The sequence below is a fragment of the Lynx canadensis genome, chromosome C1 (assembly GCF_007474595.2).
Source record: "Lynx canadensis isolate LIC74 chromosome C1, mLynCan4.pri.v2, whole genome shotgun sequence".
Lineage (NCBI taxonomy): Eukaryota > Metazoa > Chordata > Mammalia > Carnivora > Felidae > Lynx > Lynx canadensis.
This window is the reverse complement of record NC_044310.1, coordinates 178,114,203-178,128,731: the sequence shown is the minus strand read 5'-3', so window position 1 is coordinate 178,128,731 and position 14,529 is coordinate 178,114,203. Positions and strand designations below refer to the sequence as shown.

General features: G+C 38.7%; 1 protein-coding gene across 4 annotated transcripts; it reads right to left on the bottom strand.

The window, feature by feature from the left end:
• Positions 1–1,796: 1,796 nt before the first annotated feature.
• On the bottom strand, positions 1,797–14,513 carry NABP1 (nucleic acid binding protein 1). 4 transcript variants are annotated; one of them, XR_003970662.1, is made up of 7 exons: positions 13,918–14,509; positions 13,479–13,617; positions 10,804–10,875; positions 9,051–9,126; positions 8,527–8,593; positions 6,828–7,282; positions 1,797–4,920 (listed from the first exon to the last, which is right to left on the bottom strand). XR_003970662.1 is itself a non-coding variant. In XM_030323947.2 (6 exons), the coding sequence occupies exons 1-6, from the start codon at positions 14,006–14,008 to the stop codon at positions 7,113–7,115; spliced, it is 615 nt and encodes a 204-aa protein (XP_030179807.1). In that variant the 5' UTR covers positions 14,009–14,511; the 3' UTR covers positions 5,014–7,112. The 4 variants fall into 4 exon arrangements, 2 of the variants coding, with proteins under 2 accessions (XP_030179807.1, XP_030179808.1); XR_004344034.1 differs by lacking the exon at positions 1,797–4,920 and adding an exon at positions 10,234–10,335 and having other exon boundaries at positions 5,014–7,282; positions 13,918–14,513; XM_030323947.2 differs by lacking the exon at positions 1,797–4,920 and having other exon boundaries at positions 5,014–7,282; positions 13,918–14,511.
• Positions 14,514–14,529: the final 16 nt, after the last annotated feature.

The window sequence follows — 14,529 nt, the reverse complement described above, 5'->3', positions numbered from 1 at the left end:
ATAAGGGAACAGGGTAAAAAATACCAAGGTCTTGGGATTACATTTTTGAGATGTGTGAGAGGCTGGGTTTGGCAGTACTCTGACATGGTTGGAGTTCTTTAACTCAGTGAGGAAATCTAGAGCCGACCTTGGCACATATGAATTAAGCCAACAATGGCTTTTTAAATATCAGAAGAGTGAACTGCCCCTGGGCCATGGGAAGAGGGGTTAATTTAGTAAAGTGCTTGAGAAAAGTTTCTGCAGTGATGGCAATATTCTGTATCTTGATAGGGGCTTGAGTTACATAGCCATGGGCATTCATTAAAACTCACAAATGTACACCTAAGATTTGTGCATTTCTTTGTATGTAAATTTTACACTAAAAACTGCAAAATATTGAACTCTAGTGAATAAATATGCTGAAATAAATATTCATGATGTCTGCTTGAAATGTATTAAAAATGGATAAATGAATGCGATGGATGTGATAAAACCAGTCTCAGATGTTAATGATAAAATCTAAGTGGTGAGGGGTGCTTGGGTGGCTCAGTCTGGGGAGTGTCTGACTTTGGATCAAGTCATGATCTCACAGTTCCTGGGTTCAAACCCTGCATCAAGCTCTGTGCAGACAGCTCAGAGCCTAGGAGCCTGCTTCAGATTCTGTGTCTCCCTCTCTCTCTGTCCTCGCCTGCTCACACTCTGTCTCTGTCTCTCTCTCTCTCAAAAATAAAGATTAGGGGCACCTGGTGGCTCAGTTGGTTAAGCATCTGACTTCGGTTCAGGTCATGACCTTGCCGTCCCGGAGTTCGAGTCCCCACATCAGGCTCTGTGCTGACAACTCAGAGCCTGGACCCTGCTTCGGATTCTGTGTCTCCCTCTCTCTCTCTGCCCCTCCCTCTCTCCCTCTGCCCCTCCCCCACCTGTACTCTATCTCAAAAGTAAATATTTAAAAAAATTTTTTTTAATAATTTTTTTTTAATTTTAGTGGTGAATGTACAAATGTTTGCTCTATAACTTGTCCAACATCACTGTATATTTGAAAATTTTCATAAGATGTTGGGAAGTTACCCAATGCTTTATCAGAAGCAAACACTCTGCCCTCTGGGTGCACAGCAATTCTGAGGACTGTCACTGGGAATATGGAATTCCTTCCCGTGTACCCTCTGCCTTCCCCTTGGCCATTGACCTCCTCTGTGGCACACACTCTGGCCCGCATGTCCTCCCTCTCCCTCTGCCGTTTCATAACCACACCCTCACCCACTGGGCAAAGGTGAAGGAAAAAACAGCACAGGGTACCCAGCTATTGAGCAGATCTTTGTGAAGACTCAACCTTACAGTGCTGTCATGGTAAATTGGCAGCATACATACTTTTCTGTGCCCAGAGAAGGCTGCAAAAGCTTGACTTTGTGTGTCTCTCACACACACACACACACAGCCTAATTGCAATAACTAATATAAATTGCTTAGTATTTCAGATATAAAATTATAGAAAAGATTGTCTTCTGACAGCATGAAGAAAATGATCAGTATTTGCCTTATTTCCACTGCTCATGGAGAAAGAGCTTGACATTTTTTGAGCCCCAGATATGGTTGCGATGTTTTTGCATCCATTGGCTCACACAGCCCCATTATCCTCATTTTATAACAAAGCTCATGGTCATGGAGCCAGTAAACAGATCTAGGACTCAAAAACCAGGATCTCCTCAGCTCAAAACTTTGTCACCAAAGCACATTGTCACTGACATTTAAAATAGGTTATGTCCTGCAAAGCTAACGTAACTACAAGAACAACAGTAGTCATGGGGCCAGGACTTTACAAAGAAAGGTACTTTCATATTCTACTTCGCCCGTTTTTACCAAAACACCACCCACCAAAGGGTATTTTTGACAGTTTACACTAGTCAATATATAGTTTGTCAATATATAATTTTTACATTCTGCTGACAAATAACAGAAAATCTGGCAAACGTTTCCATATTTTCTATGGCTTTGGGGGGCAGTTTGGGGTTTAAGAAACCTGGTTAACTGAAAGGAATTTACTCTTGATGTCAGTGTTGCTAGTTCATACGTTAAAACTAAACAGTCCAACTAATCCCTAGTGATCTTCTGTATCATGCTTAGACCATCTGACAAAAATTCTTATCCAATGGAATGGAACCTTTTCCCCACGTGTTAAGCCGATCCCTAAACTACAGAAACTAGAATCACCCAGTAGATGGCACTAGTTGTGCGGACTACTCTTTTTATTCCTTTTCTATCCTTAGTCCCAGGACCTAGGTCAGAGATCTTACTCTATTAGGGTTGTATCTGAAACAAGACTAGCCCCACATAGCAACCAAGTAATGCCTTGCATGTTACTTGTGGAAAATATTTAGCTGCCCTTGTACAGAACAGGACTGCCATCCTGTAAGTAGTGGGATCTACTGGGCATTTTTAGGAATGTTTACCATGCCTCCACCACCCTACTTTTCATTTTGGCCAGCCTCACTCCACATAATCAAGTAGGGGGCTGAGGAATGCTCTGGGAGATAAGAGGAAGGTAGAAGATACTGTAAACATGTACTTTGCTGAGATAAGCAATAATAAAATCTACTTGTAAAAAATTCAACAGAAACCTAGGGTGAAAAAGCTTTTTACTTTTAGGCCCAAATGAAGCTAGGTGACTCCATTATAATCTGATCTTAGTATGGACATAATTTGAATAGTTCTATTTGAACCTAATTCAAAACTCAACAATGCTCACATCTAGAGGCCATACTCAAACCCTACTCTGCTTGGGACTACCCTACTTTACCTATCAATTCTGTGCTTTGGAGACATCTGCTTCTAAGTACAATTTTCCCGTGTTTTACAAACCAGAATTTTGGTATATTCTAGCTTCACAATAATAAATGAAACTAAGGATGTATGGAGATATGCATGTGCCGTTTCAAAGCAAAGTTATTTCTGTATTGGGGGAAATGTCAAGGGCAAGACACAAAAATCTTCAGGGTCATTATCTCAAGTGCTGCTCTACCAGACCTACACTTACAAAGTCCCCTTCTGGTCCAGCAGGGAACCAATTCCTAGTCCTAACAAGTTCCTGGGGAAAATCTACAACTGGCTTATAAACCATTGCTTCAGTTTTACTCAACATACAGTCAACATATGGACAAGACACTGAACTAACTCTACGTCCAGAAGATTTTACTGGAGTAAAACAAAACTTTTTGGCTGAAAAGGGTAAAGAACCGGTTTCTAAAGCCAGGCCAACTCCTTAAGTTGAGGTTGTCAGTAAGCACACGTGATAGTGAGGACTGTGGGGTCTATTTGCAGTTCAATAGCTAGTCTCCAAGCTTTGGGTTGGCATGGTCCTAAAACTTGGGGAGTCACACTGCAGTTGTGGGTTACCTACCGAGGCCTCTCAAAAGGCTGAAGTGTCTACCAGTCAAACTGGTTAAAATGCTCATTTTACTGCATCATACCAGTTACCTCATACTGGTAAACAGCCCTTAAAAACATCTTTGGGTTGAATGTTCTTAGTGTGAAAAGTACTAAATAAATGGCTTATTAGGAACAGTCGGACTTGGTTTTCTCCAGTCTGTTTCTTACTTTGTGATCTGTGCTTTGAGAAACATCATTAGACACTTTCAGCTCAGAAACCTGGAGTAATCTAGTCATAATATTTGAACAAAAGTCTCGTGTGTGCCTAATAAAACAAACTTCCAGGAATTTGGAGAAAAGTTGAATACACCTAGAAAGCAGAATGTTTTTCCTAAGCTTCTCCCTGAGGACCTAACAACATACCATTCATGGCAGTGCTGTTTTCCAAAGGTCACAATCAGATTTCCTCAGAAGCATACCTTAACTGTTAATCATTAGGACTTCTTTGCAAAATGTGGGAGTGTTTTAATTACCCTGACATTTAATCATTGGCTGAAACCTGGTTTCCACCACAGCCAAGAACATCTGCTTTTACCCGTCATACAACCAACCCCTACCAGAGAACTGTCACCCTCTTTTCTATCAGAAACGTAAAGACTCATCAGATAGGAAAGGGGGGCAAGTGCTCCATGTTGATACTGCCTTTTCCACGGTTTTCAAGGTTTGTTGTCTCTAGACCCTTTCCAAATACATTAGAGAAAAGGGTCTTAAGAGTCACAGCAGCATAAATTTGCTCGGAGCAAACAGTAATCACTTTCTAACAGAAAAGGTAAGTCATTTCAGTAACTGAAATTCCAGATCTATATAAACTTAAAACTGCCGTTGTGTCTTCACACTGATGTAGAACAGTCAATCTGTACCTCTGAGAAAACTTTTCAGGACTAGTTAACCAGCTACCTCTACTCTAAAGATTCTTTTTTACTAACCTCCCATCTGTTTGTTTTCAGCATCATCCCTTTGGCATTATATTACTCAACCCAGCAAATTAAACATTCTTTCAAAATGTTAAATGATCAAAATATGAGTGGCAAGTACTCAGTGCTACAGATACTCAGGGCATCAAATTAAACTGTCCTCAAAGCTAAAGCAGATTCCTAAAACTACAGGAACAAAGCAAGAGCTGGTAATAAAAAAGCAAATCCTGTGTAAATGCCTAGGGGAAAGCACACTGCACCCTTCACTATTACCCATCATCTTCTGGCCTTACGAACTTCTGGATCGTAGTAACAACCCAATACTGGCCCAGAGAGGAGGGGCCAGCTGGCCGATGACACTTCAAACCTCTTCGGAACTGTTCTGCCAAAATGAAATGGGACCCAATCCTAGCAGCGTGTATTGCTATACTAAATGATTTTTGTTTTCGGTAGGTGTTTAAACATTTAAAAATTCACAGGTGAAAGCACCAGGAAAGAGGAAGGTAGAAAAGTTTCTTCCTCTTCTTGATGAGTACCGTCCAAGCAGACTGGTAGGGCAAATATTCATTATGGATTGTAATTCACTTGGGTTTTGAAGGCTTCCCTTAAGAAAAAAGAGATTTGTTAATAAATGATAAAGAACACAGAACAACAAGATTAAATTACTGAGGCAAATGTCAGTTACAAAAGTAAAAGCTTAGATCTTTCTCTATTTAATATCCATGTTAAAGGGTAACAGTATTTCCACACCTAACTGCATTTTTTTCTATTCTTGAGGTATGATTAGAGGACAAACATTTGACTGCCTATTGTAGCCAGAAATGATTCTGATCACTTACATGGGAAATCCTCAAAAACTCTATAAAGGGATGATATTACTTACTTGTTTTTTCAAGTTGTGGAACTTAAGGCTCACAGGTTTTAATTTGCCTACCATCATAGGTGAGGAGACAACAGGGCTGGGATTGAAAGCCCAGCAATGAGCTCAACCTGAGAGTTTACTTTTCAGAAACTCAAAATTCTTCCTTTTAAAATCATCTTTAACACTATATTCTCCCATAAACAGCTTACAGTATTATCGCTCCTACCGCTACTTAGATTTTAAAAAAGGTTTTTTTAGTATTTTAGTATTTTTTTTACTCCAAGCGTTTGTAATTTTGTGAACATCTTAAGAAAATATTAGTCACAAAGCCAAATTAGCTACAATCATTGAGTAGATGATTAAGGAAAAACTTCTAGCACACATAAACCCCAGTTACTGAAGTACTATGAACCATAAATAAGTTCCTTGAGATTAGTCATCATCCACCTCTAACACTCTCCACAGTGCCGAATATGCAGCGTGTAATGAAATCGTTAGATACACTGAATTAGGGTACGTGAATATTCTGGCGCCAACTCTTATATTCGAAGGCTATGGAGTTCTTAATAAAACAGAGTCTACTTATTTTGTGACTTAGGTAGGGGAAAAAAGACAGTGACAAATACAGAGCTAAGCAGTCGCCAGGCTGAAGCAACCATTACAACTACGGTAAAATGTGCTGGCTCTCCACTGTAAATCATTCAAAGAGCAAAAATAAGGTAGGTCTGTTAACATTAATGCAAGTTTTATTCAAGAGATAGTACTGAAGAACTGAATTCTAACAACAGAAAAATTTACCAGTTATCCACTCTACAGTAAAAAGTGGAACTGGGGACCACTTAAAACACATAAATAAATTCTACCTTTACATTTCTGAATAAAGCTGTATTCACTTGAGAGAGAGAGAGCCATGTAACTTTTGCTGATAAGGCTTTGTGAATTGTGTTCAGAAACTCTGACAACACACACATACATACACTCTTCAAAGAAGGCAAGTCCCTAGGATTTTCACTCCAGGATGAGTTTCTGTAAGTACTTAGGACTCTCTGACTTAAGACTGCATATTTCTACACGAATTCGATTTGAATTGCCTTCACTCTAATATCTATCCATCACAATTTTTAATAATTAAATCAACATTTATTATGACTTTATAACTCCCTCAAATTACACGTTAATATTTGACATGGTAGTTTCAAAAAATAAATATTCAAGGCCTCAAGTTTTAAATTTTCCTTCAGTGTAATGCGCAAAGTAGATAACAAATATTAATAGGACTACCCTAAAATAAATGCAGCTTTCTTATAAAAATTACTTGTTATAATACAGTTCCCATTCTATTCTGTAATTCTGACAAAGAATATATTTTTTGGTAATAAAACAAGAGTTTAGAATGGTTCAGTCCTTGGAAAACCTTAATGGCAGTCACTCAGTGAAGACATCAATCATTCCTAGAGTCCCAACTCAAAACTTGCTATTAGCATTGACTGAGTTTTTGTGGGTTTTTTTAGTGGTTATTGCTTCAGTTGGCAATACCTGAATTTAAGACAAAAGAACATCTCCCACTAAGCCTTATTTTAAATATTACAAAATGTATACAGAAGACAGACTCATAGAGGCTATAATGCTGATGGTCTTAAGTAACTCACCCACGAAATGGGTGCAGGCTTTTTAGAGGATAACCATAGATCTTCTGGCTCTAAAAATAAATGCCCCTACTTTTCAGAGTGTTCCCATTCTTCAAATTCTTCAACAGGAGACTTGAGCAGCTTAACAGTTTTGCTATAAAAACAAACCACTCTTGTTACCAAACCAAAAACAGAAAAGGAAACCGATAAAGGACATAGTTTTCACAGTTAACGATAAATAAAAGTGCAGTAAGTGTTCAAGTAGGGCATGTAGTTTAAAAACTACATGTGAGTATTTGGCATAGGTCATCTTTTAAAGGCTCTTCGAGGGTCCCTGCCATTACTTATTGTGGTCATGACTGTTTGATTATTAGCCGTTCCTTGTAGCTGTGGATTTGTAGGTCCCCGGCCATTGCTTCTACCAGCATATGAAAATTGGCATCCCCTTGATTCTGGGCCAGTTTGAACCCCATTTCCTAAAAGAGAATATAAAAGTTCATCATCATTTTCAGACACTGACCTAGATCTACAGAAGTACACCTATCTGAAGTCCTAACACACACTATTAATGCTAACAAGTAGTATTAGAGAAAACAAAGGCCTTTATTGTTAAACTACTGGAAAAAACTCAATGTGGGCTCTAGGTTTTTCCAGATGTATGATTACTGTAAATACATTCACTTGATGCTGATCAGCAGGGAGACAGAAATAGATGATTGGGCAATAGAATGAAAAATTAGTAGAGTACAAAAGCAAAGGTAATGCACTGCCTACATTGTAAGGGAAAAAGAAAAAAAAAAAAAAACAAAGGGGAAGATGGTGTATGAACACTGGCATTAGGTTCAAACACGGTTAATAATACTTCAAAAGAACAGTGTAATTCTAACTTTGCAAAGAAAAGACAGCAAGGTTTCCCACAATGTGATGATCACCAGCTGTGCCAAAACACGCAGCCCCAGGTCAAATAAAACTTCAGCCACCCTAACAAACTCCAATCCCAAAGACTTTTCCTCAGTTATTTAAGAATAAAAACTTCAAAAGACCTTTAACACAGCTGTAAGCACCATTAACATGACATTTGAGAGTATTTGAGGTTTTTGTAAAGGCGATTCTTTTAAAGAGGCAGCTATCAGCATGTGAAAAATTAAGGTTGAGCTATTAGTCTAAAGAAAAAAGGCTTTTGGTGTGCCAAAATGACCAGTAATTCTGCACCTATTAAATAACCACTAGATCACAGAAATTCTGTTTAAAAAAAAAAAAAAAAAATCGATGGAAAAACATATTATGCATCACCAAAACAGATTTCTTGTTATTAGCCACTGTTTAAATATAGAATGTGCTCTGGAGGTGGGTGGGGGGATGGGTGGAATAGAGGGGATTAGGAGGACACTATCTTCATGAGCACTGAGCACACATGGAATTGCTGAATCACTACACTGTACACCTGAAACTAATGTAACACTGTATGTTAACTACACTGGAATTTAAATTACACAAATAAATATATGTGTAGAAACATTTTTAAAAAACGTGCTCAATAAATTAGCTGAAGAAGGTATCTGCTATCTAGACAATCAGTTATTTAGGAATTCCCTGTTAACCAGCACTTCCCTTTTAGTGCGAGTCTGTGCCTAAAGACAATTTTCTTCTAAACCTTTCACAGGATACAGTCTCTTAATTCTTAACATCTGATCACAAATACGAAAAAAAAAAATCTTACCCACTGGTCCAAATGTACCTGTACCCATATTATTATTCATGGAATTATTCTTCTGTTCATTTTGTGCCTAAAAAATATGTTTTTAATTTAACCAGTTGAAAATCTATTAAAAAATTATTATAATAACATGTTGTATCCACTCTTTAATTGTTAAAGTTTTTTGGTTTTTGGGTTTTTTTTTAATAAATTTTTTTAAAGATCTACCCAAGTCCATTCAATGTTAACATTCAGGAATATTTCCCAAATCTTTCATAGCTTCTGTTACATCTTACTGTATTTTCCTGACATTACTCCCTACTCCTCAAAGTACTAAATGGCATATATATTTAATACACGATACTAAAGATACATATACAGACTCACAAAACATAGAGAATAAAAATACTTTAAGAAGATTTTTTTTTCAACTGTCTTCATTATACCCTGGATACGACAGGGTTGGACACCTAGTCACAGAATTAGAGTACCCAGTTGAAATTAGCCTAACCATAAAAATAGACTATACGTGTGGATTAATTAATTACCCCTCTGCTCTGTTGTCCTCGATAATCTGGGTTGGGTTCACTGAAATTTGGCACTTCTGAATAAACCATACAAAATCTGAAAGAAAATAAAGCACAAAGTTAAATGACTTCTAAAATAATCAACCTTTCTTCATATAACATGCATAGCTGGTAGACAAGAAGAATTTAGGTGTCAAATGAATTAACCAAAAAGCAACATGCTAACTACTTATACAACAAAAACTTCCAAAATGCTATTTTGTTCCATAAAACAAAGTAGTTGAAAATATTCAACTGCCTACATGTATAAAACATTCTATTTTTTATTTTAATTCTGTACTGCAAAAAATAAATCATGTCAAAGATCAAAGACACAGAAACACATCTTTGTGCTGTTTTTCCATATAGGCTGATGCCACTGAACCATGTTTAGGGTTCCAGAGTGGTTTTTCCAGCAGTGGTGATGGATTTGCACTGATCCATTCACACACTCTCATCCAGTCCCTCTTTTGACCAATCACTGTGAATCTGCAAAGATAACCATTCACGGTTAAGAGTGGAATGTGCAGGTATGAATAAAGACAAGTGGCTATAAAGACAAGTTTATCCCAATGCTTCTTGTAGGTCGACTATGGCATATATTAACATTACACATAAGCATTTACTTAGCTCCTCACCCCATAAATAAGAAGTTAAAATCAATTTTGGCAAATCCTAGACTGACCTTGTCAGTCACTAAGAACCAATTGACCTCCAGTGGTTCTTCACTTAAGTGACCTCTATTATTATAAATACTTCTGTACACATGAAGGTCAGGACAAGATCCTAAATCCGTTGATAATAACGATGCTGAGAGCTTTCAATAACATGTTGCTCTAATACTATTCTAGAAACAAACAAGTGAATTCTAATTTTTCTCCTAGCAAAAGCAAAATGTTGTTTCTGATCTTTAAAAGCCAGCAACATTGCTTTATCTTTTCCAAACAAAGAATCTTATCCCTGTAGTGTGGAAGAGTATCTCCCCCACAACCCTTTTTTCAGTGCCACGTGTGGCTTCTCTTTAAAAATATCCTCCAATGTGATGGGCATTAAGTAGATATCTAAGCATTAACCAAACAGAATGGACTAATGATCTGGCTCATTGCTAACACAATACTTTATGAACACATCCCAAATGTCTAGGCTGATATGGAGGCTGAATTACCTTTACACCCCTAGAGAGGATGGTTCCTCCAAGTCAGGGTGGAGATTACGAGGGTAGTAGTGTATGGAAGCTCGCATTGTGGCTGCCTGTACGGTACCTAGACTGTGGATAAATACAGGACTTCAATTGTCATCGCTGTAAGTCCTTTTATCACGAGTACAATTCACCCATAAATGAAAAGAGATAAATTTATGGCCTGAAACCTAGCTTCTTACCTAGCTGCTTATTTGGCAATCCCCTAGAAGACAGAACTTATTTCAAATGGCACTGTGACACCTGAAAGCTGCACATTCCCAAAGCCTACAGAAATGGCCCCAGCGGAGCTCGTCTCAAGTGCAACTGGATTCTCTTTGCTGGGGAAAATGGACATTCTCAACCACAAGAAACAGAATAGATGGCTATTAAACTGGTACATACGTGTAAAGTGGTTTCTACAGTCTGCTGTGGAAGGCAATCAGTATACCAGTCAAGAAAAGCCAAGAGAAATTTATTACAGTTAATACCTACCAGTTACTCTGTAGATATTTTATGCAATGTATTCAATTATAGGAAATGCATTTTAATACTTACTCCCCAATTTTTTGAAGTTCTCCACCCCTTCCAGTATAAAGTGTCAAACACCCTTTCCACATGGAGGCATACCTAGACAAAAAAGAAACATCAGTTCTATAGAAACACGTGTATGTCCTTCTACTTAAGTAAAACTTTATCCTTTGGTTTTTTTTGCATTAGGGTTAGGTGGAGATCAAACTCTGTGTTTATGGTAATAAATCAAATACAATTCATCTCATTTTGATTGTTACTTACAAAGGAATACAACGAAAAACAACTGCCAAATTCTGACATAATTGTCTTACCTATAACTACCCTTAGAGAGTTGAAAGTCTTTTTTGCAAGGTAATAAGCATTGTTACACTCCAAAGATCACGTCTTTAGCCAATTAACAAAAGAACTTTCAACTGTAGAGATTTAAGCAGAAATTATTTTTCAATCACAGAATTTATAAAAATCAACACCAAGTGTTTACTTTTACACTCATTTACTTGGTCTACTCAGAAATTAATAGAATAGTTTTTCCTCTGCCTCCTTAAAACACATAGGGTAGATAAGCTACTGAAAATTTAGTAAAATTTAATCAAGGACCTTAAAAAAAAAAAACCCAATCTCTCACCTATCTGCCTTTCCAAATCTGCAATTTTTAGCATCAACTTGGCTGAACAGATTATTTATTCTGATCAACTTTGAATGCACACAGCATCATTAAATATTCCTACACACAAACCTAATAGAAATGTAAATTAAACATTATAAAATCAGTCCAAGGTTTGGTTTTCAGTTGTTCTCCATACAACTACAATGGTAACCTTATGACTTAGAAGGGTGAATTATAACTAAATGTTGTTTAAGTATAGTGATGGTTCCTCTTTTAATATAGGTTAATAAACACTTACTAGTTCCATACTATATATTCCTCTTTAGTAAGGACATATTTATTAAAGACTCCAGCACACTCACACTATACAAAAAGTGACTTGGAAGAGATAGTGCACTAATATTTCACCTTGGTAGCGTAAAAGTTAATGCATATTGAGAAAAAATTGGAAGTTACTACAAGTAAACATTTAACTGGCACTTGTGTTTTGGGAATGAGATCAACACTAGCAGGGTGTCCTGATAAACCTATGAATATTCAAATTACCATCATTTAGATGTATGCCTTTCTTCGAAAACTACTTTTCTTAGATACAACCTGAATTTAAGGGCCTTCTAATAAACAGGCCAGACTCCGCTGGATATGTTATTTTAGTAAGTAAAGTATAAATATTTCCGTTTTCCAGAAGACGAAGTTAAAGTGTATTAACCTCAAGGTCACACTGTAGTTAGAAAACAGTGGAGTTTCTTTACTTTTGAATTTTCCTTTAAATTATATTCCTTGAAATTCCTGTACAAATACTATACAGATACTGAATTTAGTTTTTCCACAAATTTTTTGAGGGCCACATCTATGTGTTTTCCGTGACTACAAAATATGAAATATCTGAAATGGGATGCTGTTTACACTGTATAAGATACTTTTAATCACTGGATGAGAAATACTTTGGCAGCCAAAAAAACTTTAATTATGCTAATCCTCACCACACCCTCACAGGCAGGAATTCTTTTGTGTAAGCTACAGATATGGAAATTTAAAAGACACGATTAGTGTCCTAATGAGTCACTGTATGAGAATAAAATGTCTACGTTCTGACTCTCACTTCCTTCTTTGATGACACTGCCTCACTTCCTGAAGATGTTGTAAGGCCTGGAAGATATTATCAAAGGCCTCTAACCTCCTCCATTCAGGGTGATCCAACACTTCTCTGAGATTCTATTTACTTTGCCAACATCAATCTCCGCCCACTTTTCTTATAGTTGTGACAAATAAATTCTAATTCTACTGACCACAGAACTTCCAAAATCCATTTCAAGACCCTTTTCTGACCTTATACCTTCCTAATTTAAATACCTGGTAAATTTTTAAAGGCAGGAAAATTGCCAATCAAAAAACAGACCAAAAAAAGGTGTGCTAAATTATTTTTAAAGGCCAATCAGCCAACTGAATCTTTTGGATGGAGGTAGCAGAGACCTCTTTCTGCCAAACATTTCCTGCATATCATTCTGGTTTTTGTACTATGCTGACCTTACAGCAATAGGCACAGGAAATTACTCTCCAGAAGGTGCCTTCCAGATATTGTCAACTTCCCCTCTTAATATTTACATCCGAGTACAAATTTGACACACCACAAAAACTGCTAAATTGTTCAACTACAATCTTATGTCCTCACTGTCTAAATAAAATATAGGCAGGATTTCAAAAGTCACTAAAAAGGGGGAAAGGTTGGAAAAGAGCTGACAACTGTATTCAATAATTTGTGGGGGGAGAAAAGTATTGACTATATTAATTTTATCAATCTACTAAAAATACTCAATAATCCCCGAAGAGTATTTAAAAATCTACTTAACCTGTAAACTGAGGGGGGAGTGGGTTAGATTCCCTGGTGAAACTGAACACTTTTACTGGTGAGGGTATTACATCCCAACGCTGTCCACTATCTAAAGTTAACATCCAAGGGGCTCAAAACTGCTTGGAGGCCCACAGAAAAGAATGGAACTCCAGAACTTGCCAAGATCCCCCATCAGGCAATGATTCGGCAGACTGCTATTTTGGAAGCATTCTCCCTCCTCCCCATTTTGTGCACACCTACCCTCTGGTCAACCGAATAATATCCCCTGGCTGTATAAGACCTCCGATTTCATCCCACACGGAAATAGTGATGCTGCCCGTTTTATCTGCTACTTTGCATGATCTCACTTCATGGCCGTCTTTGGTTTTGGTCACGCGTCCTGTGAAGATTTAAAAATCACAAGGGGGGAAGGGGTGTATTAGATGAGGACTTCCAGAAAGGATCTAACTCCTCCTCCGGGATCCAAACGCAGTGGAAAGGTGGGAAGAGGTCGAGCCCCGGGTTTTCGCTGCAGGTTGGATCCGAGCCCCGGCGGGGGCCACCAGGGCCACGTGGATGGGGGGAGGGGAGGGGGAACGGAGGAGAGGAGGAGGGGAGCCCCCGGCTAGCTGCGGCGGCGCCCTTCCCTCGTGCCCCAGAACGCAAGGGGGCGGAGGGGTGGGCTGCAGACCCCACTTACCTATCTCCAGGACAATAAAGACGACATTTAAGTTTTTCAGTCCGGGCTTAATATCTTTTATAAAAAGAGGTGGGTCGCTGACCCCATTCATATTGAGGCAGGTGCGGCTACGGCTGCGGAGACGCGTGTGGGCAGGGAGTGGGACAAAGCTTCCCACCCTCCCGGGCAAGGGCGAGGGCGCAGGGGAGACTCTGGGCGGGGGTGGCGAGAGAACGGGCAGAAAGCGGTTAGTCAGGGATCACGGAAACCAGCCCAGACGGCACTGAGTCCAAAAAAAGGAAGGAAAAAACCGGGCTCACAAGTTTAAAAAGAAAAAAAAGATGAACTAGTCCACACGCAAACCCCGCTCCCAACGGGGCGACAGGAAGGCAAGCGTGCGAACCGCCTCCTTTGGGTAAAAAGGCAAAAAAAAAAAAGGCAGCGAGGGGACGTCTCTGCCCTGAGTCCCCCTCACAGTCACAGCACACACAAACACACACACACACACCACACGCGGGCGCGCGCCCAGTCTGTTCCAGGCTTCGAGAAGAGACAGACTGTGACAGCGAACCCGGAGCGGAGACCTATCAACCGCGCACGCAGCGTCCCAAACAGCGACTGCCGAACGCACCC